The following is a 26,939-nucleotide window of genomic DNA, read 5'->3' on the forward strand; positions in this document are numbered from 1 at the left end:
GTGGGCCCCCCAAGCGCTTGGACTTGTGCCCGTCTGCCCCGGGCTGGCGGGGCCTGGAGGGGCAGAGCTGAGGTGACCTTGCCGCCATGTCCGCGGCGGCTTTGGGGTCATGGGGACAGAGGTGGCACCGGCACGGCACGTGAGGTGGCAGCGAGGGGTCTGCTGCTGTGCCCGGGGTACCAGCATGGCTTGTCTGGGGCAGCACCGTGGCTGCGTCTGGGGTCACGCCAGCACGGTGGCTGTGGTCACGCCAAGACGGTCTCTGAGGTCACACCACTGTCCCGTCCGAGGTCACACCATGATGATCTCTGAGGTCACACTGTGATGGTCTCTGAGGTCACACCGCTGCCTCATCTGACATCACACCATGATGGTTGATGTCACACCACTGCCCTGTCCAAGGTCACATCCACATCGTGACAGTCTCTGAGGTCACACCACTGCCCTGTCTGAGGTCACACCATGATGGTCTCTGAGGTCACACCACGACCATCTCTGAGGTCACACTACAACGGTGTCTGAGGTCACACCATGATGGTCTCTGAGGTCCCACCATGACAGTCTCTGAGGTCGCACTGTGATGGTCTCTGAGGTCCCACCATGAAGACTCTGAGGTCACACCACTGCCCTGTCTGAGGTCACGTCATGACGGTCTCTGAGGTCACACCATGATGGTCTCTGAGGTCACACCGCTGCGCCATTTGAGGTCATACGACAATGGTGTCTGAGGTAACACCACTGCCCTGTCCGAGGTCACACCATGACGATGTCTGAGGTCACACCACTGCCCTGTCCAAGGTCACACCATGGCATTCTCTGAGGTCACACCATGAAGGTCTCTGCGGTCACATCACGACCGTCTCTGAGGTCACACCACTGCCCCATCTGAGGTCACACCACGATGGTCTCTGATATCACACCACTGCCCTGTCCAAGGTCACACCATAGTGGTCTCTGAGGTCACACCGCTGCCCCATCTGACATCACACCATGATGGTCTCTGAGGTCAGGCCGCTGCCCCCTCCGAGGTCATGCTGCGGCCGTGTCGGAGGCGCAGCCGCAGCCATGGCTGAGGTAGCAGTGCCACCACGCATCGGGCACCGTGGCGGCTGCATCCCCCACGCCGGCTGGTGCTGCAAGCAGAGCCCGGGTTCACCCTTCTCTTGGCAGCCGGCTGCCCCTCAGCCCCTCGCCGGCACCCCAGGGCCCTTCTCCCTGTCCCCTCACTGTCCCGCGGCTCGGCGGGCAGTCATGTATTTCTGACCGACGCCACCGACCATAAATAGTGCTCCGGCTTTACGGGCAGCGAACCAGAGCAAGGCCAGGACACCGGGAGAGGCATTTCAGCGTCAAAAACCCCGAGAGAAGAGAAGAACGAGGTCCGCTAGGTTTCAGCCCACTTTTTTATTTTGACCGTAATGCAAACAGGCATAAGTATTCCGTAAAATCAGAAGACTGGGACTATACAGAGAGAGGTGCATGCTTGAGAGCAGTGTGGATATCTTGCGAGCAGAGCCAGTCCGAGAGAGGGGGCTGGAGTACATCGTACGATGGCAGAGATTTTAGCAGCATCGAGAGCTCGGAGGTAGGGGAAAACCATGTTTCTGACCTCTTCAAGCACTGGTAGGACCACACACAGCACCGGCTCGTCCCTGTCCCCACCTCGCTGCTCCTCGGAAGAAACCTACCTTAGGATCACACGAAAAGCTACCGAATAAGTCCCGCCCCCCTCCACACAGACCTGTCCTATGGGATGCAAAGTGAGAGCAAAGTCCTAAACCACGGCATCATTTTATAAATGAAATGAAGGCACAGCGACATGAGGAGGTGCTGAGGGGAGGGGGAAGGAGCAGGAGGACCAGAGAGCAGCAAGGGGTTGGCGTCCCACCTAGCAGAGCAGAATTTACCCACTCCTGAAGAGTTTAGAAGACCTCCGCCGTGGGAAGTTTGGGACTTGCCTGCCCCAGAGCAGCTACCCTACGCCTACCGGTCCCCTTTCTCGTCTCTTCAGGAAAAAGGCCACCAGCAAAGAAAAAAAATCCAAACCAATCTTCCAGGCGTACGTACACTTGTCACCGGCGCCTAAGGGAATGCAGGGAATGAATCCCTGTTCCTATCACAATAATTAATTGGCACAGAGTATCAGATTCCCTGGGCGGCTGGAGAACTCCTGTTCCTAAGGACACGCAACCTAAAAGGCAACGAGTCCTGGCTGGAAGTCATCTCGCTCCGTTCATCGTGCACGCTCCGCGAGAGCTGGGATGCTCCTGCAGACCAGGAACCTGCTCTCGAGCTCTCACCAGCGCACAGACCCCAGGGCCTCGGCATCTCAAGGCAGCAGAGCACGTTGAACCCTGGGCGTTGTGGACATCTGCCTGTTTCGTAGAACGCTAGCAAAGCAGAAGTTTTGTACCGAATTTCGTTGGCTTCAAAGCCACCACTTTGATGCTGGGCTCTGAAACACCGGCTTCTGCTTCGGGACATCCCGCGGAGTGCTGCAAAGCGTGTTTTGTTTAGGTGTGATTCCATGCCATGGTCACACAGAGGGAAAAATACAAAAGCAGGTTCAGAAGCGAGTAACGCTGATGCCTCTTGCTGGAATCGACTATGCATTAAGGAAGTTTTGTTGCCCTTGGAAAATTTTTAAATCTCCATCAGCAATTATTGTGGGAGCAAAATATTTGATTTGCTCTGAAACAATTCGATATACTTTTTGTTTGCTTTCCCCACCCAAAACCAACAGATGAAAACAAAGCGACAGAAAGAAGCCCCAAGTCAGCTGCTCTTTTAGATCAACTTTTTCACTATTTGATCTTTACATTTTTAAAGTGTTAAGAATGCCCCCGGAAGAAATATACTTTGCCTGGTGTTCTTCACTCGCAGATTTCTCACCCTGCCCTACGGAACGCTGTGTGCGAAGATGAGAGCCTTGCTCCGTGCTCTGACTGCTCCGCAGCCCCGGCACAGCTCCGCAAGCTTCGGCCGCCGGACACAGGAGAAGCCCCCGGTGCCCTCCCCACCTCCCTGCCATGGGAAGGAGAGGCAGCCGCCAAGCCTTGGCTGGTGGGCTCCTGTTCAACCAGGAGTTTGCAGGGCAAGGCTGGCAGGGTGGCTCTTCTGGCTTTGGACGTGTTTCCTCCCTCACTGAAGTCTGGCCAGGTAGGTACAGGGATGAGCAAGGTAGGGTGGCAGCTCAGCTGTGAACTCGCGAGCTGGTTTTTCCCTGTGGTTTCGATGGCTCAAAGTTCCAAGGCAGCCAAACATCTGTAGGGGTGGAGGCCAAGAGGTTCCAGTCTACTTCGTTCCTGGCACAGCAGAAGAAGGTGTATCTGCATTACAATCCTTAAATATTTCATGAGTTGCCCTTACTAAGATCAAGCCAATTTTGACCTCTGCCAAGATCCGTTTTACTTCTGGAACCAAGTGCTTTAAGGCAGCAATCTCCTTAGCTTTCTCCAGCTCCCCTGGTTTCCCATTAAATACAGACGGCCATGTGCAAGCAGCTAGAGCTCAGATAGCCCTGTCGAGGGTGGATTGCCAGTGGGTCACTAGGGCCAAGCATCGCCGGCAAGCACAGACCGACACGTGCAAGGATGCTGCCGTCAGGACACTGCGGCTGCTGCTGGGAAAGCCTGAGCCTGCAAGCTGCTGAAAGCCCCAACACCACGGAAGCGGCGGGTGCGGAAGGCATTTTGCCTCTGGGAGGACTTGGATTCTACACTAATTTTTCCCGAGTTCGGGAGTACAGTTTTCAAGGGCGTTTAGCGCTGGCCAAATCGTGCTCCTCCTGTTACAGCAGAAAAAAAAAATGTTATGACAAAGGCAGAGTTACGGCAAAGCCGCATGGTCCTGAAAATGCGTCTCCATCTGTTCTGCAAAGGGACTGTGCTCCCCTCTGGAACCATCAAAGCAATTGCAAAGTTATCAGAGCAATTCTGAAGCTGAGAACTGGTCCCCAGTGAAAGCAGGAACAAAATTTAGTTTTGAGCATAAAATTCTCCCTCCAAAAAACACCGGGAACTCTCCAGCTTCCACCCAGGTATAAATCCGAGGGCTGTGATGTCTTCAGCGATCGTGAGTCGGGAGGCGGCAGCTTGGGCTTGGCACGAGTCCGCGAGGTTTCGGCACAAACATGCCCTGTCCCCGCAGCAGCCGGATAAAAACGTGGTCTCCAGTTCATGGTGGGTGTTCGCAGACCTGGGGTGCCTGCAGAAGGTGGTGCCCAGTCTGCACCCACTCTCTAACCCCGCAACCCCTGCCAAGCCCCATCCCTGGGGGCTGACTCGCACCTTCTGGCTGGGCAGATGGGGCTGGGAGGGAGAAAGGGGGCATCTCCCGAGGGGAGTGGTGGAGGGAGCCTGGGTGACAGCCCGGGACGGGGCGAGAGGCGTCACGTCAAAGGACTAAGGGAGCAGTCGCAGTTCGACGAGGCGCGGGTTCCCGCAGCTCCGGTCTCCTCCCGTCTCCTCCTCTGCGCAGCTGCAGTCATGTTCGCTCAGGACACAACGACACGGTTGCCCGTCGTGCACGGACACGTCATCTCACGCTGCTCGGGGCGTGAAGGGGGTCCCCTGCTTGCCCCTGGGGACGCGTGGGCGCAGGACAGGGAGCGTGGGCAGCCCAAACTCAAACCCCGGTTCTCTGGCCGGTGTGGGTGTAACTGGCTTGGTTCCTCCAGTACAACGAGCTCCGGCCCACCCAGCAACGGTCGTGGAGGTGTCATCTTTGCGAGTCTACTCCTGGTGGCAGAAGTCTCATTATTTTCCCGCTGTCTCTCATAAATAGAGGAACAACAAACTCCCAGGCAGTCCTTCTGCGGAGACGAAACCTTTGAAGTCATCAACAACACAGGCAGTAGATACCCTTGCATGGAATGAACAAATTATTTTCCCTGCTAGTGGACGCAGCAGGTTGGGAAAACACAGGACCACTTCCCATGAGCTTTGAACTTCTTGTCTAACTTTCTGTGGACATTTGAAAAGTCTACAAATTATAATCTTTGAGAAAAAAACCCCTCGCTTCGTAGTGTCTTGAAAATCACATCTCCTGTTTAGAGAAAAGCCCCTTTGTGTTTAACCCCTGGAAAGGGAAAAGGAGCTGAGCTGCTGCAAAGCAGGCAGTGGTGGCCGTGGTGGCCATTCTCCAGGAGAGGGACAGGGACGCTGGACCAGGCTGGGTGTCCATCAGGTCCGGCATCCCCTTGCTGCAGGAGCCGTGTGGGCTGTGCAGGAGCCTGGACAGGCAGCGGGGACCCGGAGGTGACAGATTCGTGAACCCTTCCGTGCATGACACCCCTGAGCAGCTCGTGGCACCGGTCCGCAGCAGACCCCGCCGCGCTCTCTGCCGTTTCTGCATGCCAGGGATGTCGGAGCTACACCCACGCGTCAGAAATGTCACACCGAGCCAAGCCGAGTCTAGACAACTGGTGGAAGAGCCACATTAGTGGAATGATAAAGCAGATCTGCAAGTTTATTTCCCCTGTTGCTGTGGGAGAAAATTAAGCTCGAGGGGAGTGCAAAGCCCCTGCAGGTAAGGGGGGTGAGGAGAAGCTCAGACATCTGAGAGTGACTCAACAGAAAAAAAAACCAGCGAATCAAAATTCCCAGCGGCGCGGCTTGCAAGGAGCGAACGCCCTGCTCGGGCTGAGGGAGCAGAGGCAGCCCCGGGGGACGCAGTCACTTCACGGACCTCCGCGGTGCTTCTTCTCCAGGGCCAGGCAGGCAGGCTGGCTGGCAAACATCATTTCCCTTCCAAAGAGCTCTGAAGGACTCACCCACACGCTGCCTCTCGGGCTGGAGGCAGCTCTGGCTGTCCGCCCTGTGCAGACCCCTCCGGAGGTCCCACTGACGGCGAGGCACGCGCCCCGGTCCCCTCCCCGCTGCTTGCACCGGCGGCTCAGGTGGAAGGGGGAGGCAGAGGTGGCAAGCTTTGGGGTGCAGGAAAGGCAAGCCAGTTCATCTCGGACACGGGCTCCAGCAGCAGCATGACTTCCAGGCGGGAGATGTGACAACGATACAGGCAGAAGGCAGGACAGGAGAAAATGAATCACCAGCGACACAGGATGAGCTGGGAAGAGGACGAAGACAAGGGCGTTTCTTTGGGCACTACCTGCTCTTCAGGTTGCATCACTCCTTCTAGGAGAGGAGGACCACAGCACGAAGTCTAGAGCCAAATTTCCCCGAAGCAGGGGAGGAGTTCGGGTTTTTCTCTTTAGCTCTGTCTCTGCAGCCATGGGGTTGGGGTTAGGGCCAGGCTTGCTGGATGTCCACAGCTCTAGGGCCAGCAAGCTGACTCCCCCAGGCAGGACCTCTGCCCAGATTCACACACCCCAGCAGCAAAGGGACGCAGCTCCCCATCCCGCTGCCTGCCCTGGGGTTTGGGCACAACCCACAGAGGGGGACCAGGGGCTGCCCTTTTTCCTGTCCCGTCCCGCTTTCACCTCCAGGTCACAAAGTCTCCAGGCAGTGACGCAGACCCGGCCCCGGATGCCGTGCCAGCCGTGGCTCCGGCCACGGCAGCACTCCTTTGCCTTGCACGCCGTGCTGGGTGCTCTGCCAGGACTGGGTCCCACATTCTCCCAGTGCCTGGAGCCCTTTTGCTCCTGGGTTTTGGGCTGGAGCTGCTTCAAGCGTTGGGGGAGTCAAAGGTGCAGAAGGTGGTCGCAGCGCATGGAGACGTGGCCAGCCAAGCAGCAGGAAAGGGCAGGAGGTGCTGGCTCAGGCTGGGGATAACTGCACAGCCTGGGGCCAGGGGAGCCAGCACGGCTTGTACCATGGGCTGGGAGAGCAGCAACACTCCTGTAGCTCTTTCTCTTCTGACTCTGGCTCAGGGCAGCTAATCTTCACCCTCTGAAAGCCAGCTAGCCATCGCAGCTCCTCTGCTGTCGCCGGTGCAGGTGCTTTGCTCCGTGCAAGCACCAGCACACGGTTCCGCAGAGCCGGGGCAGGAGGAAAGGATCAGCATCCACCAGCTCAAGATGTCAGCTCTGCACCCCTGCCTCCAGCAAGAGCCACCGCCGTGCCCTGCTGTCCTCATCCGGGCAGTGAGGGAGGACAAGCCTTCTTCAGGGGGAGGAAGGGAGGAGAAGGAGGAAGGACACACAAGGTCACGCATGCTTTACCTTGCAGACAGCTTTCCTCTGTTAAAGGGACTGATACCTGTCTGTGAGCGTGTTAACAGCTTGCTGTTGGGGCCAGATTTTTGCAGCGGGGCTGAGGTGTGAGTGTGTCACAGTCCAGAATCACACAGCATCTTTGCAGCTGATCTCACCTCCCTTCTCACATGAGACGTCCCGGCAGAGACAGCTCATGCCGCTGGCAGGTGGCACCGAGCCTGCGGAGGGGACTGGCTTGCCACCGAGATGCCGCATGTATTCATTCCTCCTGGCAGGCAGGTCGCTCCGGGTTGGCACTTTCTGCTCCCGAAGGTGTGGAAGTGGCTCGGGTGTGCTGCCCTAGAGCTGCTCGTGAGGCTGTGCTAATGAGGAGCTGATGCTCCGTGGGCTTTCAAGAGTCCTTGGTTGGCACCTCCTCACCAAGGACCAGGAGCCTCCGTAACCCTCCGAGTGCTGCCTTCCAGACAGGCTCTGCTACCGGGAGATGCCTCGTGCAGCCGAGGTTGGAGCCACTTCTCTCCCATCCTTGTGGCTTTCCAGTCTCACCTGGGAGCGGGTTCACACATTCACAGCATGCAAAGCTCCGGGGTGCAGCCAGTCCCCGAACGTCTCCCACCAGCATCGTGGCTGCAGATCGCGCGTCTCCCATAAAGCCTTCCGGAGGACAGCCTGGCCAAGCAGCGCTCACTGCCACGAGCTCTTCCCCCTAGCATCCACATCAGCCTGTGTGTTCAGTGCTCGGCTCCTCTGTGGGAGGACTTTTTGCCAGCAAAAGTAGGGACTGAGCAAAAGGAGAGGCTCAGGGGGAAAAGGGAGCAGAGGAGGCGGCAAACATAGCGCAGAGTCCATTTAGGAGGAATCATGACACGTGAATCAGAGACATCCCACCCATTGGATGAAGAGGACACAGTTCCCACGCTGCTGGGTGATGAACAATGTTCATCGGCACGAGGGGATTGCACATCACCTGCCCCCAGCCTCGGGCACATACCCAGGTCTGTACAAGTCCAAAGGAAAGCCATGAAAATGCAAGGATTCAGCCAAGCTCCGAGCTGGGGAAAGGGGAAGCTCTGGGGGAACAACCCCCAGCTCTGGTCAAGCAACAAGACCTAGCCATTGCCCAGCCCCAGCCACCTCTGCTGTCCCCCAAAACACCAGAAACGCGGATGAGCACAGAGGTGGTGATTTCATGCAGCTGCAAAATGCCCGCATGGGAAGAAGGAGAAGTGTGAAGTTCCGTTAAGAGCCACTGCAGGTTATAAAGCCATCGTACTTCAGTGGGGAAATCCAGGGAAGGGACAGGGGGTGAAAAGAAATGGCCACAGGACAAGAGCAAGAGAAAGAGGAAGAAAAGGAAATAAAAATCATCGTCATCAGGACACAACAACAGGACGAGAGACAGAGCACTTTCCATGGGCAGTTCCCAGCAGAAAAGGAGCCACCGTGTCCGTGAAATACAAAACCCAGTGCCCTCCAGCTGGAGGGGGCAGCAGGAGCTGGGACTGGTTTGGCATCCCCTTGGGGCGAAGGGTCTGGTTAGGAGCAGAAAACCCTGCAAGGGAAAGGGGAGAAAGGCTGGCCTTAGCAGGAGTGGCGAAGTGTCTAGGATGAAGGACTTCCTAAGGGACCGTGCTGTGGGCAGGGATTTATGGAGGCGTATGCAGGTGGGTAGAGGTGGGCAGGTAGGTAACCCTTATCCCTACCTAGAGAGGGGAAATTGAGGTGCTCTGAATACAGTGCAGACCCCAGAGTACGTGCTGCGTTGGAGAAAAACTTCTGCCAAACCCACTCTGGGTCAGCCCCTGGCACAGGACAAGGAGCAAGATGCATGCGGCTGCTCATCCTTTATCCTAACTAATCCTTCTGCTCAGCCAGGGAAAATCCTGCCAAGACAGGGCTGAGCAAATGGCAGGATGTGGCGGAGCAGAAACAAACACAGCAAATGTCAAGGTTTTTGACTTCTTATGGCTGTTTTTACAACAGCGGAAAGAAAAGTCTCCAGATCTTTCCTAACTGGGTAAGCAGCAGCCTGGAGACCTCTCCACACTGTGGGTACCTGCTGCCTGCACCCGTGGAGCCAGCTGGACACCCCGAGCCAGCCCGAGAGCTGGGGACAGCCCCCTCTCGCCACGGGTCCGGCAGACCTGCCAGCCCGTCACTGGCAGGGGAATCACAGAATCACAGAATGCTGGGGGTTGGCAGGGACCTCTGTGGGTCACCCAGCCCAACCCCCTGCCCAAGCAGGGTCACCCAGAGCAGAGGGCACAGCACCGCGTCCAGGCAGGGCTTGAATATCTCCAGAGAAGGAGACTCCACAGCCTCCCTGGGCAGCCTGGGCCAGGGCTCCGTCATCCTCAGAGGGAAGAAGTTCTTCCTCAGGTTCAGCTGGAACTTCCTCAGCTTCAGTTTGTGCCCGTTGCCCCTTGTCCTGTCGCTGGGCACCACTGGAAAGAGTCTGGCCCCGTCCTCCTGACCCCCACCCTGCAGATATTTAGAGGCATTTCTAAGGTCCCCTCTCAGCCTTCTCTTCTCCAGGCTAAACAAGCCCAGCTGCCTCAGCCTCTCCTCATAGGAGAGATGCTCCAGTCCCCTCCTCATCCTCGCAGCCCTGTGCTGGACTCTCTCCAGTAGCTCCTCATCTTTCTTGAAGTGGTGAGCCCAGCACTGGACACAAGTCCAGACACAAGGGGAGCAGCGGCAGGCTGCAGGTGGGAGGACTCTTTGGCTTGGCATCACCCTTTGGGTGGGATTGTCAGCTCAGAGCACGCAGGGGTGGCGGGTGCAGGCAGAGGGGATTTGTCCTAGCGAGGTGAGAGCTATTTCGGAGAGCCTGCCAGGCAGCAGCCTCTGCCTCCAGTGCAGAAATGAAACGCCTCTTCTCAGCCTCTGGGATAAGAAGCCCCACGCGTGTGCCAAAGTTAAAGGTCCCTTCCCCACCCCACAGCCCACGCGCTTGGGAGACAGCGGCAGGGGTTAAAATAAACATGGCGACTCACTCATCCGCGTCTTTTTTGCTCTCCTCAATGAATGCAATAGACTCAGATCTAAGGCGGTTAGTCACCTCGTACGTACGCAGGGTGACGCCAAAAATATCCTCGTGGTACCGGCTGTCATCCTGAAAGAGAGGATGGGAGAGGGGCAGCGGGGGAAATAAAGGGTATTTACAAACAGTTGGTGCTGCTGCAGCACCAGAAAGCTCTCATGCTAGGGGTAGGTACCAGACAGACAGCGGATGGTCTGGGGGCTGTCATGGGAGCTGTGGGACAGGCAGGGCAGAGGGACAGGAACCAGCGAGGAGGTGAAATGCCCTTCCCAAGGTCACGCCGTGGGGCAGCGGTGGAGCTGCTCGGGCGTCAGACCCCCTCAACTGCTGGCAACACAGGGGCTGCCTGGATGTCAGGGGACGAGCAGCCCTGGGCCACCCACGAACAAGAGCTTTTCGTTGCAGACGACCTAAAAACACGGCTCTGGGCTCACCGAGCTCCTGGACGGACTGTGGGGACATGGTTCAGAAGGAGCAGCCCTGCAGGAACTAGGCTGAGATGCCTCCTGGGCAGAAGCAGAGCCGTTCAAGCATTTGTCCGCCGGCCTGCATTGCAAACTGAGCTCCCTTCTGCTTCAGCTGCAGCATCTGCAGCAAGGTGCTCGCCCAGGGGCAGCGACCGGCCAGCCGCAGGGACAGAGGGGACTTGGGGAGGGGGACCCACAGCTGCCCTGCCAGCCTGCTGCAGTGGTGCAGGGACAGCGGGGACTCAGCCAGGTGAATAACGCTGCTACCGAGGGCTCCCAAAGGAGCTTGTACCAGCGCTCAGCACAGCACCGGGCTCGTCGCAGGAGCTGCAGCCCGGAGCAGAGCTCCTGCAGAGCAAGGTCACTTCGACCGCACACCCAGAGCTTTGGAAGGTCATGCTCCCAACCATCCCCGGGCACAGGCAGGGTGGGAGGGAGTCACGATCCCCCCCCCAGCACCCGTCTCCTCGCTGCTGTGGGTTCTGCAGGAGGAGGCACCAGGTGCAGAGCCCGTGGCGGCGGGTCCACGGCATCTCGTGGTGCAGAGCCCACTCACCCGCAGCTTGCTGATGAACGCTCCTGCCTCCTCCACCGACAGCTGGCCCTGCTGCCTGACAATGCGCTGGACGGTCTTGAGGACGTCCCCGGCCATGGTGACATCCCCACAGACGTAGATGTGGCCTCCCTGCTCCTTCAGTGCTTTGAACACGGTTTGGGCCAGCTGCTCCTGTAGCACGTCCTGCACGTATTTCTGAGGGAGGAGGAGGTGGGAGCGGAGGTTAGCTACAGCTTCTCAGCTCTGCCTGCTCGCAAGCTTTGTGTGCCCCGGCTGCCTTCGAGGGGGACCATGCCTGCACCTCGCAGCACCCACGACAACAGAAAAATAGATGGGCAAAGTGGCAAAGCATCGTTTGCTCTCGCATTTTCACACCTTCACCAGGTATCTCATCGCCAAGCCTGCTCAGGTGGCGGTGGGGATTCAGACCAGATGTTGGCACTGGCTGGGGGCCACCCCACCAGGTGACATCTGTCCTTGCCCATCTGTTGGGAGGACATGCCTTTCCTCTCCTCATCTGCTCCCGCCCAGTGAGGACAGCTGCAGCCCCCCCAGGGCAAAGTGTGAGCAACTTGGGCACACGTTCAGGCTGGCACAGGGATGGGGATGTGCCCTGGGAACGGGGCTGTGGCTGTGCCAAGCAATCCTAGAATCACGAAGGTTGGAAAAGACTTCTAAGATCATCAGGCACTGGAACAGGCTGCCCAGGGAGGTTGTGGAGTCTCCTTCTCTGGAGATATTCCAGACCTGCCTGGACAAGGTCCTCTACAGCCTACTGTAAGTGACCCTGCTTTGGCAGGAGGGTTGGACTAGATGACCCACAGAGGTCCCTTCCAACCCCTACCATGCTGTGATTCTGTGAAGTCCAACCACCAACCCACCACCATCCTGCCTGCTAAACCATGTCCTGAAGTGCCACATGAACACATTTTTTGAACCCCTCCAGGGATGGGGACTCCACCACTGCCCTGGGCAGCCTGGTCCAAGGCCTGGCCACTCTTTCAGTAAAGAAATTTTTCCTAATATCTAATCTAAACCTCCCCTGACGCAACTTCAGGCCAATTCCTCTCATCCGGTCGCTGGTTACCTGGGAGAAGAGACCAACACCTGCCTCACCACAACCTCCTTTCAGGCAGTTGTAGAGAGTGATCAGACCTCCCCTCAGCCTCCTCTTCTCCAGACTGAACAACCCCAATCCAGGATGGAACCAGCATCTCCACGCTGTGCCGGCTGGCCACGGCCACCCAAGGCTGCACACCAGGACCGGAGCAGGGCCTGCCACGCACCTTTGGTTTGTCCGGCTCCCGGGAGTAGGCTGTGTACAACTCTCTGAAGACACCTTGGGTTTTGGCAAAAAGTGTCTCCTCTTTGTAAATGTGGTCGATCCTGGACTGTCGGCAGCCAAATACCAGGACCATAGGACAAGGCTTCAGACCTGGGGGAGAGATGGGGGAAGCAATTAGCCCAGGGACCACCGGTACCCACTTTCCGCAAGCCACCATCCTCCAGATCTGCCAGCGGCCACAGCACCCAGCAGAAGACCATCAGAATCTTTCCCTGGCCAAACTGGGAGGGAGAAAAAACCAGCTAGGAGGAGGTGACCCGCTGCCTGGACCAGTGCATGGCCTGGGATCACGTGGCAGGGGCACTTGTGCCACGTCCTGGGGAGAAACTGAACTTTTTTTTATACAAAGTGGTCTAAATGATCAGTGGAAAATGCATATTTTACATAAATTTGCTCTAAATGTTCTTTAAAAAAAAATGACTGTAGCACTATAGTTCTGCCATGAAAACTTGGGAAGTTCTACAGGAGGGTTTTTGTGGAGTTTGTTCTGGGACCTTGGGCTGACCTCCAAGCCTGCACCTGGGTCAGCCACTGCTTCAGGAAGCCCTTTGCCTCTGCTGGGGCCGGGCAGGAGACTGGAGCCCCATCCCCATGCCACCAGCCCAGGTCTCTCTCGAGATAAGAAACAGGAGAAACAAGCATCAACCCACCTTTGTGCTGGATTTCAAAAAGCCGCTGCTGCCAGAAGCTCCGGAAAGGGGCGATGCCAGTGCCGGGGCCGATGAGGATGCAGGGCACCTGGGGGTTCTGGGGCAGGTGGAACCCGGGCGCGCTGCACACAGCGAAGATGACAGTTAAACCCCAGCAGGACGCTCCCTCCCTCGCCTCTGCCCACAGCAAGCTGAGACACCACCCAGAGAGGGAGCGGCAGAAAACAAGGCGAAATCCCAGAAAGTGACATTTTAGTGCAGAAGAACGGCATGTGAGAGGGACCCATTTGCTCACAAACCCAGCCCTGTTTTCTCCGCACCCTGAGTGCTTTGCAAAGCAGGATTGAGGGCAAAGAGCTCATCCTGCAAGGGGGCTCACCCCATCTTTGTCACCCCTTGCCTTGCGTGGACCACTTACCCTCTTACGAAACAGGGCACTACTTCATCGGGCTGTATCCGATTGAGCCAAGAGGAGCAGACTCCATGGTGGATTGGTCCTTCTCCATCTAGGAGGGGAGAAAAGGAGGTCTGTCAAATGATCCAGCTGCTTTCCTTTCTGAAACACTCCGTGCTACTTTCCGATGAACACCTCACTGAAACATTTAGTATCTCTGCATCCATTCTCCATGAACTTGGTAGAAGTTTGGCACTTGGATCCCTCTGTGGAGCTACCCAAGTTCACCCAGGACCCAGGCCTGGGATAGCTGGACCACCACAATACTTAGGAAGCACCCAGCTTTCCTTTGGTCCTGTTTGGCAGAAGCAGCACCGTGCTGTAGTGCTTCCAGACACAAGCCCTCCATGGCAGCCCCAGATGAGTGGCCACCGTCTTCCCCTGTGTCCTGTCTGCTGCAGGGGTGACGGGGCTGTGTCCATCTACACCACGACCAGGGCTCCTTGGACACATCAGTGCTTGCACAGGTACCAAAATGTGGCTAGTTTGACACAATGTGGGCTTTGCTGTGGGCAAACAAACGATCCCATATGGGGCTTGAAGCCACCACTGCTGGTACCTGACCCAGATCTGGAATCTCTGCAATGCACTGCCCTTTGATGGATGGCTATTCTCCATAACACGGGACAGCAGTCTCATAGGCTGGAGGAATCTAGTCACTGCAACAGGTAGAAAGGCTTTAAAATAATATCTCTCTGCCAAAGACCTTGTGGTGTGGCCCACGTGCTGATGCTTTTTCCCTGCTCTCTGCACCAAGCCTGTCTCCACTGACCCCTGCGTGAGCATGGTACCTCTTGTGCGATAGGAGACCACTGCCACAGTGAGGTGGACCTCGCCTGGGTACATCTCTGGGGAGGAACTGATGGAGTAGTAGCGTGGTTGGAGGAGGGGGAGCTGTGTGAGCAGGAGTGTAGAGGGCATCTGCACTGAGGGGAACTCCTCCAGCACCTCCACGATGGTGGGGTTCTTGGACCACTTCCATTCCTCGTACTCCTGCAAACCCTGCAGCCAGGGAAAGAGGGAGGGAGAGAGGGAGGAGATTGCTGCAGCATCGACCACTTCCAAGCCGGGTGCCTCTACCAACTTCTCATCGGGCTGGTGGCAAAGCTGGGGTGGGTGGCAGTGAAGGCAGGCAGGAAGAGCCCTGCTGTCATGGGTAGAGACTCAGCATAACCAAAGCATGGCATGAAAATGCCCTGGGGTTGTGGTCATCACCAGGGCCTTGAGGAACTCGGAGCTTGGGGTCTGAGGTTTTACCTTGCTAAGGACCTGCAGACGTTTCTTCTCCTTGTCACTGGTGGCCAACAAAGCAAACTGCTGCAGCAGCAGGGGTGTGGGAGGGGTGGTGATGTCCAAATAGTACTTAAAAGCCTGGAAGATGGTGCATGGTGGGACACGGTTCTCGTCCGTCCAGTTACTGATGACACCTGCCAGGGGGGAATTCAGCACGACCATGTGATCAGCTGAGCATGAGAGCCAAGCTGGACAAATCCTTGCTTTCATTCCCCATTATCAGTTCTGAGACAGTGAATGATGAAGAGCTGGAAAGAAAGGTCAATGAGATATCCCCATGCTACCAGTGAGATGCTGTACAATGAGCACAAATATGAGTCTGATACTCCACCACCTGCAGCCTTGGACACTCTGAGCCAACAGTGTTTTCCATCTCCTGTTGTACTGTGCATGCTATCAGACTCATCCCTGAAATACAGTGTTGGGATGGCCTACATCAAGATCCCTTAACTCTCCTTTCCAGTTCTAGACATTGCTCTTTTCATGAGAATATAAACACCTTTAATTTTTCTGAAGAACAAAGAAACACCTCCCCAGGGCCCTACTCACCCTTCAAACCCTAGCTCTACACCTCAAATGCAGATGAGCAACGTCTCTGGGCAGAGGAAGGTTGAAGCAGGTACTCCCAGTCCGGGCACATGCATCAGTGAGATGGGAAATTATTCCTCCTGGGGGCCACCTACCCCCCTGAGGAGCTACAAGAACAGCTACAAGGGATGGGTGAGGAGGAGAGAGGCCACCTCTAGCAGAGGTGGCCCTGGTTACCTAGAGCTGTGTTCCTCTCCTCCAGGAGCTCCACCTTCACCAGCTGGTTGGCCGGAGGGGCATCTTCAAGCCGGTCGATCAGGGCATTGACCAAGTCTTCATGGTTCCCTGGAAACACGCCCAAGTGGTCCCCAGGCAGGTACTGCAGTTCCTGGTGTCCGTTGGTGTGGAGGCGCAGGAAAATTGTCAAGCGACTACCGGGAAAGGAGAAAAAGCGGGATGTGTTTTGGGGGAGTCTTTCAGTGAGCAGTTGAACTCTGGCTTCAAGAGCCACTGGGTGTGCTGGGTGGCATGCCCAAGCCCTGGTGCCCTGTGGAGCACATCAACAAAGTCACAGCAGGGAGCTAGGAAGGACACTGGGGCATCCGCCTCCCCTCCCGCTGACTCACCCTCAGGGACTTCTTAAAAGGGAAAACCAATTTAACCTCTTGCTTCAGCAAATCTACCCTTTCTTTGCGTGCACCCTGCCACTCCACAAGTGCGGCCACCCATCTCCTCATCCTCACAGGCAGCAGGTTAGTCTACGCAGTGGCAGAGATTTATCTGTGTAAGAAGGCAGGAAACACCCTGCACGGGGTTAAAGTGGCTTCCAGCCTTGGTGACGATTTGCACTAAGATGGTATCCATGGGACATTAAGGGTCCAGGGATGTTTGCAGCACTGCGTGGATGGACACATGGGTGCACCACGAGTGCGTTCAGCTCCCACAGGTCCCGGGGCAGCTGCATCTCCTACCTGGACTTCGGGCTCTGCAGGTTCTGGCGTGTGAGAAGCCGGGCTGCATAGACACGTTTTTTGTGGATGCTGTACAGTCCTGTGGAGGAGGAGAGCCAGTGAAGCCACGCAGCAGAGCGTGGCCAAGGCAGGTGGCTTCTGCCTTTCGCAGGGCTGTCAGCTGCGGGCTCAGCCCTTCAGACCACAGCCGCAGTGAGCGGACCGTGGGCTCGACCACCCTCCTGCCTCCATCTCCTGCAAAGCTTCAGCAAGCCTGGGAGATGAGAAACCCCAGGGGGGAATCAAACGCATGTCCCTGTTGCTAGTGACCGAGGAGGACTCCGAAAGCCACCTGCACGAGGTGCGGGGACGTGCCCTCACGTGCAGGCATGCACCTCTCGCTGCCAGTACCACCTGGCTGGTAGCAAAGAGCCTGAATTTGGGAAGAGCTAAGCCGGTGCGGCAGAGCATCAGCTGCAGGAGCCGTGCTGAGGGGCCAGGTGTCGGTGGGCTGGACCTGCCATTGCACCGCAACACTCGGTGGAGCGGCATTTGGACAAAGCGAGCTTGGAAAGCTCCCAGGTTTCCAGCTCTTTGCTTCAAAAAACGGGGTCAGGAGGAGGGAGATCAGATCATATCCCAACATCTCTGTCACAGATGCAGACGGAGACCAGCCAGAGGGGCCCGAGACCATCACAGACTGCTCCTTGGGCATGTGGTGGAGGGGAAAGGCAAGACTGAAATGCTGGTAATTTAATACAAAATAAGTAAGGAGATTTGGCCTCTTTGCCCCCACTTGAGCCCACCATGTCTTCTCCTCCACCTGCCCCATGCCCAGAGCCCTCCGGGCTGACCCTGTCTTCATACCTTGTGTGAGTTCTGGGGCTTCAGCCACGTAGGTCAGGCGAAACTTGCTCCTCTTCCAGCTCCGGTCGTTGCTGATGAGGGAGTTGTTTGCTTTCTCGATGTTGACGTCGTCCCCCACGCAGAACACGTCGCACGCTGTCTGCAGCACGCACCAGGCTCTCAGGCATCTCCCCACTGCCCCTGGGCTTTCCAACCGAGCCCCACAACACCCCTTGTCACACTCTACCTCAGCCAACGCAACGAGGACACACACATGCGCATGCCTATACATAGGGCCGTACCAGTGGCCACGGATGCATCTCCTCCCTCAGGCATCTGAGATAACGCATGGATTCAACACAACGCTGACCCTTCGGCAGTCAGCCCAAACAGAGCGTCAGCTCCACCAAAATGTGGAGAACCTCTTTATTGTGAGCCAGGGTGACAGCTGGGTGTCCCGGTGTAGGGAAGGAGAGGCTGGGTTTCGATCCAGCTCTAACCAGGAGCCTTGCTCTGTCCCTGCATCCTTCCCCCCCTGCTCCTCCCTGGAGCACAAGGGAAGCGGGTTACCTTGAAGACCTTCTTGGCCCAGGTCCTGAAGGACTCCTCTTGGCCGCAGAGCTCATCCCCTTCTCCCATGCGGAGGATCCTCTCCCCGCCCAGCTCCTCAAGGAGGGTGTCCACTGCCCGGGCAAAGGCGCAGAAGTGGGGGTAAGCACGCGACCCCAGCCCAAACACGGAGAACCTGCGGAGAGGTGGCACGGCTGTGGCTACTGAGCTGGGAGGGACGCGGACGCCTCTCCCTCTGGTGCTGCCACGGCGAGCACGAGCACGAGGGCACGTGGAGGGGTCTGTGCGTTGCAAAAATATATCATGTTTTGGGTGAGAGCTGTGGTAGGAGAAAGGGGCTCGGTGTGACATTGGCTCCTGCTCTGCCCCTTCTGCAGCAAGGAGCTCCTGCCTCCCACCCTCTCCTACTTACCTGACGTTAGCCAGTGGCCCCGTGCTTTCAAAGTTGTCCCTGGAGTCAGGGCCGTCGCTTGAGGATTTCCGTGCATCCGAGTAAGAGGAGACACTGTTGAAGCGGACCTTGTAGCTCCTGCGAACAGCAACAGCATCAAGCATTACAGTGGTGACAAATGTGCCTGTGGGTCCCACCGGGCTGCATGCTCAGAGGGGACCAGATTGTGGAGGACACCAAACCAGAGCTCAGGGCTCAATATTTCAGGAGCAGGCACCACGATGAGTGCCTAGAGAAGAGAAACGTGTACCCTCCCGGGGTGAAGCATCCCCCCAGCTGGACCCGGTCTGCCCCATGAAGTTCTCCAGTCACCTGCCAGTGAGCGGACCCAGACGTTGGCCACTGCATTGTCCCCAGCGGTGCAGGGCTGGCAGGACCTTTGGCTATACCTGTCCTTCCCTGGCTGCACAGAAGGTTGGATATATGTCTGAAGAGATATTCTGAAGGTTTTTTCATTCATAGGAAAAAAAGGAAGAAGAAAAAAAAGGGAGTGAGAGCGGGGACGGGGGGGGGAAGGGGAGGGGAGAAAAAAAATCTGACAACAGCAGAAGTATTTCTGAATTGAACCATCTTCAAAAATTGCTCTACATAAGGGTTTCTAAATATACTGCCGGAGCAGTGAAGCAGTAGTGTGTGGATGAGTCACAGCAGACCTCCTGCACCCGGTGTGCCACGCAGAGGAGACAACCCCGGAACGAAATAACCGCCAGGGTCACAGAGCCCTGTGCCCCACCTCTGCTCCAGAGCCGCCCCTCTCTGCCCAGACCTCTCGTGCTTTTCTGCTTCACTCCGTCTGGATGGAGCCACTCCTTTCTCCGCTGTGCCTGCGCCGTGTCCTCGCCCAGGGCTACGTGGCGAAGGCAGGGCAGCACAGCCCACCAGTTTAGGTGGGCATGAAGCCCATGTTGCCCACTCGGGTGCTGAGCCCAAGGTCAGGGCACCGGCAGCTTTTGGTGAAAGGAGTAGGTCCTTGTGGCAGGGGATGACTGCTGAAGGGCAGGCTGTGTTTGAACAGCCGGTCCTTCAGTACAGAAGGATTATGAACACCTCTGAAAACCCTTGGAAAACCCTTGCTGTGGACACAAGGAACCAAATACCCAACCACAGCAAAACCCCGGGGCTGTGGTCAGAGAGGCACGGCCGCAGCCATGGCAGGCTCCTTGGGACACTGGCTTAGAGAGGCCACCGGTCCCCACACTGTGGGGGCTCAGCCACCCTCAACATCCCTTGATGGACATGGAATTGGGAGCCTGTGGGGTGCACGGGCAGGAGCTGATCTCACCAGACCTTTCCTACAGACAATGGTCTGACCTTGCCCTTCTTCCCCAGACAGTCTCCTCCAGGCTGCCTGGTCTCATCGCAAAAGCTTTTCCTCATGCTTCACAGCAGCATCTCTTCCTACCATCCAGAGCCGTGACCTCTTGGCTAGTCCGGGGGGGGCCACGGGGAGTAATTTATTCCCTCCACCTCTGCAGTCACCTTTTCCGTCCGTGAAGTCTGCAACCGCACTGCATTTCTGTCTCCTCTTCTCCAGACAAAACAGCTCTCACCCTTTTGATCTGTCCTCGCAGGTCGCTGTTTCCAGCACTCTGACCACTTTTGCTGTCAGGTAACAAAGCCACAGGCTCTCCTGGCTCTTCGAAACTCCTGCCAGTCCCTTAAATTACCTTTAGAGGTGGCTGGGACAGCCAGCACCCAGCTCAGGTGCTTTGTCCTCCCCAAATCTGCCCATCTTGCGGTGGGTGGCACTCCGCACCCAACCCAAGGTTGCACCAACCCAACCCCAAAGAGTGAAGACCCTCGGGGTGAGAACCAGGCACAAAATGCCCCTTCTCCATCCAGACGCCTCCAGGGCAGCCTCCATGTCCCTGTCCCCGTTAAGGCACAAGGCCATTAGCAACCTAACGGGGTTTCGGCTCACCAGCCCTGCGGGCATCCATCAGAGGATGCGGCTGCACAGCGAGGAGACCACTTCGGGGCTGCTGTCGCCAGCAGCGGAGGGGTATGAACCGGACCCTGCTGTGCCCGGTGGGCTTCGTCACTGCTCCGCAGCCCCGCCGGCACGGCTCTGCGCTGCTTAGGCAGAAAGTCGGGCGGCTGAATTGCACTGTGCCACTGGCCAGGGCCAGCGCTGCCTTCGTTAAGGAGCAGCCTTTTGCTAATTGTGAGCATCTCTGTGTTAACTCAGGAGAGACTCCAGAGCAGAGCAGTGTCCCGGTTAAACGAAGTAAATTGTACTTAGTAGCTAAAACAAGAGGAGGCCCCAAGTGATGAACACTTCGCCGGCTGCCCTCGCCTCCTCGCCTCTGGGACATGCACCAAGATGCTCGAGGCTCGTCTTCCACCAATGGGGGATTTTCTAAAACCCCAGACCCTGTCTCCAAGGTACCGGCTCCAGACTCACAAAGTTCCCAGCCAGAATTTATAACAGTTCTTATTTTCCCGAGAAATATCTTCACATGATGCAAGAAGTTAAATCTGGTTCTCAAACCCTCCCCCACCTACACCCACATAGCTGGGAACTCCCTTCTACCTCCAAGTCTTACTATTTTGGTGTGTCCTGGACAGCCCCAGCTCTCAGATTCAATGACTTTGTGTGAATTCCTGCTTTTTTTTTCTTTTTTTGGTAGGTGCCTGCCTCTTACAGCTGAAACAAGAAACTTTAAAATGCCAGCCCCAGGAATGACAAGCTGGAGTCCACAGGCATGCCCAACTCAGTGCTCCCCGGGACCTCTGCCTGCTCCATCCCCTGGTTCTCCAGGCAGGTCCTATCCCTCGGACGTTTGCCAGCCTGAAGCCTGCACGGGGATTTCATACTCGCTTCCAAGAGGAGGAAAGCGGAGAAGAAGGCTGTCCCGGCTGCGGGGCTGCCCGCTGGCCAGGGTTGTGCGTGGGAAAGGAGGGGTTTGGGGTGCTCTTACTTCCTCTCCTCCAGGTTGGAGTTGGGATTCTTCATCTCCATTAATGCGCAGCCAAATTTCTACAGAGAAGAAGTAAAAAAACCACCATCAGTTCTGCCCATCTCTGCAGGAAATGGAGCAGCGACCAAAGCCTGTGCTGCTGCTCTGCTCTCTGCTTGCTGTTCCCAGCAGCCTGCGACTCTGTCGTGCAGGGCTGGACGAGGCCGTATCTCCCCAGCCAAGGGGCTGGCACCTTTCGTGTGACACCGACATCAGTTGTGCAGGACGAATTTAGCAACAGATGAGTTACTTGTCTCGCAGCAGGGAATAAGAAGATATCCCAATGTCAGAGGAGGCTGGAGGCAGGCAGGCACACCACCAGGTATCACACAGAACCTGGACCTGTTTCGGGCCATTCCAGCTCAGGCTGAGCAAAAAGAGGATGCCCTTCCTTCTTGCCCACCACCTCTCTTCTGCCCATGTCCCTGCCGTAGTCACCCACCCCTGTGCTCTGTCCTACCTCTCCGTTCTCAGGTGGGTCTCCATTGCCAAATGTGCTTGTGACCACCAGGACCATGGTTTCATGCTCTAGGTGCACGATGTCGTACTCGTCCATGGACATCACCTGGGAGCAACAATGATGTTAGCAAGAGGTCCTTGGCAGGGAGCTCTACTACCAGTCCGTCTCCTGGAATGGACCCCAGTCCACCTGGGCACACCAGCAGCAGCTCCTTGCTGACTCCATGCCAGTGCACTGGCAGAGATCTCCACACAGGGAGGATGAGGACAAGAGCCTCAAGGGACATGGACAAACCATGGGGCTACCACCTGAGAGGCAGAAGACAAATGTATGCCGCAATGCCTACAGGAGCATTAGCTGGAAATGCTATCCCTGTGCAGGCTTCAATACAGACCCACAAGGTCACATCCTGGGAGCTTCTGAAGACCCTTGGCGGGTGGGAAGCTCCACATGTGTTGAGCCACGTGTTTTCCTACAGCCGTGTATTTCCCTGGGCCACCCAGATGCACACATGATCTTGCAGGGGCTGGGAGCTGGTACAATACCTTGGCATCGAAAGCGTGCTTGAAGATTTCACACAGAGTTTTTGCATAGACCTGGGACTTCCCCGTTTCAGTGGCATACAAGATGGTCGCTTTGACCCTCTTGGCCATGGCCTGTCCCATCAGCTTGGCTGAGAACTTCACAGCCCTAGGGAGGAAGAATAAATCCTGGTAAGAGATCTTGCTTCCTAGTCAGTGCCTCTAGCCCAAAATATTCACATCATTTTATTTATCATTAAATGAACAGCCTGCCTTAAAAACTGCAGTATCACTTTTTTTGTTGTTACATGCCAAACAGGGCAGCTATGGAAGAGTGTATTCGTCGTGACCTGTCAGAGAGGAAGACTGGACAACGGAGCTTGAACACAGAGCTGAAATACCTGAATGGGCATGAGGCAGAAAATGCTAAACCAGGTGCGGAGGTGGTCTTTCTGCAGGGAAGAATCAGGGGCAGCAGTCACTGAAAGCAGCAACCAGAGAACCTCAAAGGAAAAGCTGGAGACCAACCAGAGCCCAAGCTACAGGAGTAACAGCGGCTTCTCCATTTCTTTGTGTCTTTAAATCCTATCTGGCTGCCTTGCTGCAGGATGTGTCCTAGCCAAGCAGAAGCACCCAGGCTCCACGCATCACACACAAAGCCCCGAGACGCTGAGGAGGTCAGACAAGGCTGTCTGTGGTCCCTTTGATTCACGCTCCAGCGATGCCATGACCTTTACCCAGGGGAACAGCCCTCCCGAGGCTGGGAGGTTGCACCTCTACTGAGTGTTTGCAGGGTCACATCTAGCCAGCTGCCTCCTGTCGCTGCAGTCCTGACTTTGGTCCAGTTTTCCCCACTGGCTCAGCTCTGACAGCAAGGCAGAGGGGCCCTGAGAGGTCACGGGCCTCTCAAATCCTGGCCGAGGTGATGCAGCGCTAGAAGCACTGGCACCTTCTCCATGCTAACACTGCTGGATGGGTTGGCATCAGTGGGAGCACAGCGATGGAGGACAAGGGAGGCTGTCACCAGCCAGCTTTGGGTTACACAGTGGGGCACCGAGCCCCGCGTGACAAGTTTAGTATTTTAGGGCCACTCATAATCACAGAACTTGGACATCAACGTTATTTTTCCTAAGTGCAGAATATCTTCACCTTTTCTAAATGGACCATCAAGCCTTTAAACGGGGCCACCAGAAAGGAGGGTCTGGATTTAGCCTGGTGTGTTGCGATAGGGAAGGGGCAGTTTTTGGGGGGCTGAGAGAGTGCAAAGCATCTCTGTGGACTTTGCAAGCGTAAAGGCTGCTGGATTCACTTCAGCAGGGTGCTCAGCCCCTGCCCGGGTGATCAAGTTCAGCAGGACTCCTGCATTCCCTTCAGATGAGCTGTGGGGAATGGGGATTGCAGCTGGATGGGTTACACTGGCAGGAGAAGTCCAGCTTCCTCCTGCCCCTCCTGCCAAGGAGGGAAGAAATGCTCTAGGGAAGAAATCTCTTAGGGGAAAAATAATGGGGAGGAAAGAAGAGGTAGAAACACCACCAGGCTGGTATGTCCTGCCCCCTCCGAGCAGCTCCCCTCCACGCCAAAGCCAGGAGCATTTATATTTGCTGCTCTACTGTCACCCCGCAGCGTAGTTCTGCGTATTAAAGTTGTCCCTTTGCTTTCCCATGACGATCATGTCTCCTTTCCTCAGGGCTTACGCTGGCCCCAGGGGAGGGAAGGGGCAGGATGGGCAGGGACCGCATGTTTGAACGCTCTGGTTTGGCCAGAACCAGCACAGCCTGTCTGAGCAGGCATCAAAACCCTGCTGCGACCAGTGCCAAGCGCAACATCAGGGCTGTCGGGCTCGGTCCGCCACGTGCTCAGCCGATTAGCTCAGATCCGGGCAGGGTTAATGGCGAATTACAAAAATAATTCCTCCCCTCTACATCAGGAACAATGGAGATTTTTTTTTTTTTTAAATTACCTGCTGTGCTCACATTTTTATACAACCATTCATCAATCGCGCACACACACACAAATAAAAGCATTGTTTCTTCTAACTCAATGGCTCAATTCATCTTCCTGCGCTCTCCACCAGCCCTGGGCTGCAGCCCAGCCCCGGGCACCGGTCTCAGCCTAAGGAGTACATTCATCATCTGCTGAGCATGTTTATGGATGCACTGTGGAAAAAAGCTTACAGAAGGTGACAGCTGAAGAGTGGGAACAAACCGATAGTCGGGACTCGGGGAAACTGAAGCGTGGGGAGCTGCTGTGAACAGCACAAGGCCACCTGTCAGCCTGGCCACAGATACTGGGGCAGACCCAGCCCTCCCCAGTCTTGGTCCAGGGCTCTGCTGACACTGAGCCAGCAGCTCCTACAAGAACCTTTCTGCCAATGGCCCACGGGGGAGGCATTCAGGCCAGGAGCAGCCAAAGGGTCCAAATTGCACTTCACTCCTACACCCCTGCTGACTAGGAGCTTTGGCAGAGGACAAGGACTCACGTGGCCCATTACTAGGGGTCAACTGGCCATGAAGTGCAAGCCTCAGCTCGGCCCTTATCTATCTGCTACCTGTGGGGAGGATCCTTGTTCCTATCTCTCCCCTACTTACAAAGTGGGTGTTGGGAGGTTTAGACACGTGCTGGAGACGAGTGCTCCTCAAGTAGCTAAAAGTCAGTGATAGCAAGAGAAACATGGACGTGAGTTTCATCTCTCTTATGCCAGCACGGCCCTGAGCAGTGATGAGTGATCTCTCTGCCTGAGGAGGCTGTTAGGACAGAAACAGGCAATGTAGCCCCAAGAAGCGAGAAAGCCATTCCTGAGCACTGAAGACCACCTTACTGGAGAATGAACCAGCTTGGGAGAAGAGACTATAGGCAACATCCAGTATTCACCTGGTCACAAACCTTCTGGTGGGCTAATGGGGTGTTCAGGGAACTGCCTCTTTCTCCAGATGTCTCTCTTGGCAGCTAAAGCCTCCGGTGGCCTGAGATCCCGGCTCACAAACCATCAGTTTGCACACATCCGTAGGGCAGTGCTATCAAACAGCACAGCAAACAGTGGTGCCCAAAACCAGGAGCAGCCCCAAGCACTCCAGGGCTTTTCAGAGCCCTCTGGTACTTACTTTGCTAACTTCTTAAAGCCAATGGCCCTCTTCTTGGTAGGTGTCCCGTTGACCCCTTTCCAGATGTGGGTGTTCCAAGGGTCCGGCTAGGAGAGAGAAGAGCAGCAGTGGTTGATGGGCCGTGCTCAGAGCTTGGAGAAATGCTGTATCCACAGCGCAGAGCATTGAATTCCTCTAGTCATGACAGGGAGGACGAGCTGACTTCTTCACAGCTCGATCTCTTGTATAGGTCCCTGCTCCTTGGAGCCCCATGGGTTTCTTGGGGCGGTTGGGCAACGGAGTATGCACAGAAACATTGCAATATAATAAAACCTTGCTGGCTTGTAACAAGCATCTGGCCAAACGCCTTCTCACCTCTGAGATGGGCATTAATAGACCACGAGCAAAAAGAAGGTAGGCAACGCCAGAAGGCGAGAGGTGGTGGAAACACATCCTTCCCCCCTCCCTAGCCCACAGGTTTTTTTTTTCCTAAGAGGCCCTTTGGGAAGAGGAGGCAGCTGAAGTAAGGAACAAGTCTACAGAAGCTAATTCAGTGCCCTCGAAGGCGGCTGTCTGTAATCAGGGCTAGGAACCACTGGGGCTCCTGGCGCATTGGTTACAGAAATGAACAGACTGCTCCTGCTTGGTGATTGTTCCTTGAGGGCTCTTGACTAAAGGTCACATTGTGTGAAAACCACCGGAGCAGGGATGGTTGGCTAATGAGGGCGTGTTTGCTCAGGGCCCTTTTTCCCATGGTCTGAAGCGTTAAATACTCCGGCACCAGCATTTCAGCCTGCTGGGCAGGAGCTCCCCCATCAAGCTGTTGGATCCCCAAGCTGGCAGGAGCCATCCACTCAAGCCTGCAGGCTGGAGGGAGGAGGGATACGGTCACCGCCAGGTCATTTCCTCGCCTAGCCACCAAAGTGCAACACTAGGCACTCCCAAAGGGAGGAGCTCCGCTTAGTTCTGCTTCCAAGGGTAAAAGTTGGGGCCTCAGCTGTCCCGTGTTCGCGTGGAGGGGCAAAAAGCTATTGTCCTGGGAAAAGGTGTAATATCCAGGGGATTATTACACCACATTAGGGGGAATCATGAATTATACTTGCTCATGGACTTCGCTGCCTTGAGGGACAGCTTGTTGAAGGGATTAGATGGTACCCCTCTCCTTCCTGCATCTTCTGAGCTCCAGCGCCCACCCTGCTCTTGGCTCTAGCTTTGGGCACATAGCACTGGTGGAAGGTAGGGTGCAGACGTTACCTGGTACTCAAAGGAGGGTGTGAGACGGTAGTTGAGCATTTCCTGATGGAAGACTGGGGTGATGCTGCCAGACATTGGTGGGACAATCCACACCCAGTCTGCAGGACAGCCTCCACGGCATCGGTACTCGTTCTCCATGTGCTTGATAAAGGACTCAGTGGCTGAGTGGTGATCCACAATGGTCACCTTGTCGCTCTGTTGGAGGGAGAAGAGAACAGAGCCAACAACTCTGGGTTAATACTCCCCGGAAGGCGAAAGGCAAAATTTGACATTTTCAGCTGTTTGACCCAAATATGCCTGACTCCCATGGTCTTACAGGACTCTGCCTTTGGAGATGACACCAGGTGGCTGCTGAACCTGGTCTTGCCAAGGAGCACTGTCACTGAGAAATGCTGTT

General features: G+C 56.1%; 1 protein-coding gene across 3 annotated transcripts in view; it reads right to left on the reverse strand.

The window, feature by feature from the left end:
* Window positions 1–1,400: 1,400 nt before the first annotated feature.
* The window catches only part of NOS1 (nitric oxide synthase 1), an 82,641-nt gene continuing 57,102 nt past the window's right edge, over window positions 1,401–26,939 (reverse strand). For all 3 annotated transcript variants that reach the window (XM_075434519.1, XM_075434518.1, XM_075434517.1), the window contains exons 12-29: window positions 26,543–26,737; window positions 25,310–25,395; window positions 22,233–22,377; window positions 21,688–21,792; window positions 21,189–21,247; window positions 18,229–18,345; window positions 17,817–17,991; window positions 17,268–17,406; window positions 16,422–16,500; window positions 15,688–15,881; window positions 14,887–15,056; window positions 14,421–14,631; window positions 13,594–13,681; window positions 13,176–13,297; window positions 12,467–12,615; window positions 11,181–11,375; window positions 10,111–10,229; window positions 1,401–8,666 (exon numbers count right to left, since the gene is read on the reverse strand). In XM_075434519.1, coding sequence (XP_075290634.1) covers window positions 8,651–8,666; window positions 10,111–10,229; window positions 11,181–11,375; window positions 12,467–12,615; window positions 13,176–13,297; window positions 13,594–13,681; window positions 14,421–14,631; window positions 14,887–15,056; window positions 15,688–15,881; window positions 16,422–16,500; window positions 17,268–17,406; window positions 17,817–17,991; window positions 18,229–18,345; window positions 21,189–21,247; window positions 21,688–21,792; window positions 22,233–22,377; window positions 25,310–25,395; window positions 26,543–26,737 — 2,364 coding nt within the window. In that variant the 3' untranslated portion in view covers window positions 1,401–8,650. The remainder of the gene's footprint in view (window positions 8,667–10,110; window positions 10,230–11,180; window positions 11,376–12,466; window positions 12,616–13,175; window positions 13,298–13,593; window positions 13,682–14,420; window positions 14,632–14,886; window positions 15,057–15,687; window positions 15,882–16,421; window positions 16,501–17,267; window positions 17,407–17,816; window positions 17,992–18,228; window positions 18,346–21,188; window positions 21,248–21,687; window positions 21,793–22,232; window positions 22,378–25,309; window positions 25,396–26,542; window positions 26,738–26,939) is intronic.

This window comes from Opisthocomus hoazin, chromosome 13, assembly GCF_030867145.1.
Source record: "Opisthocomus hoazin isolate bOpiHoa1 chromosome 13, bOpiHoa1.hap1, whole genome shotgun sequence".
In the NCBI taxonomy this organism is placed as follows: Eukaryota; Metazoa; Chordata; class Aves; order Opisthocomiformes; family Opisthocomidae; genus Opisthocomus; species Opisthocomus hoazin.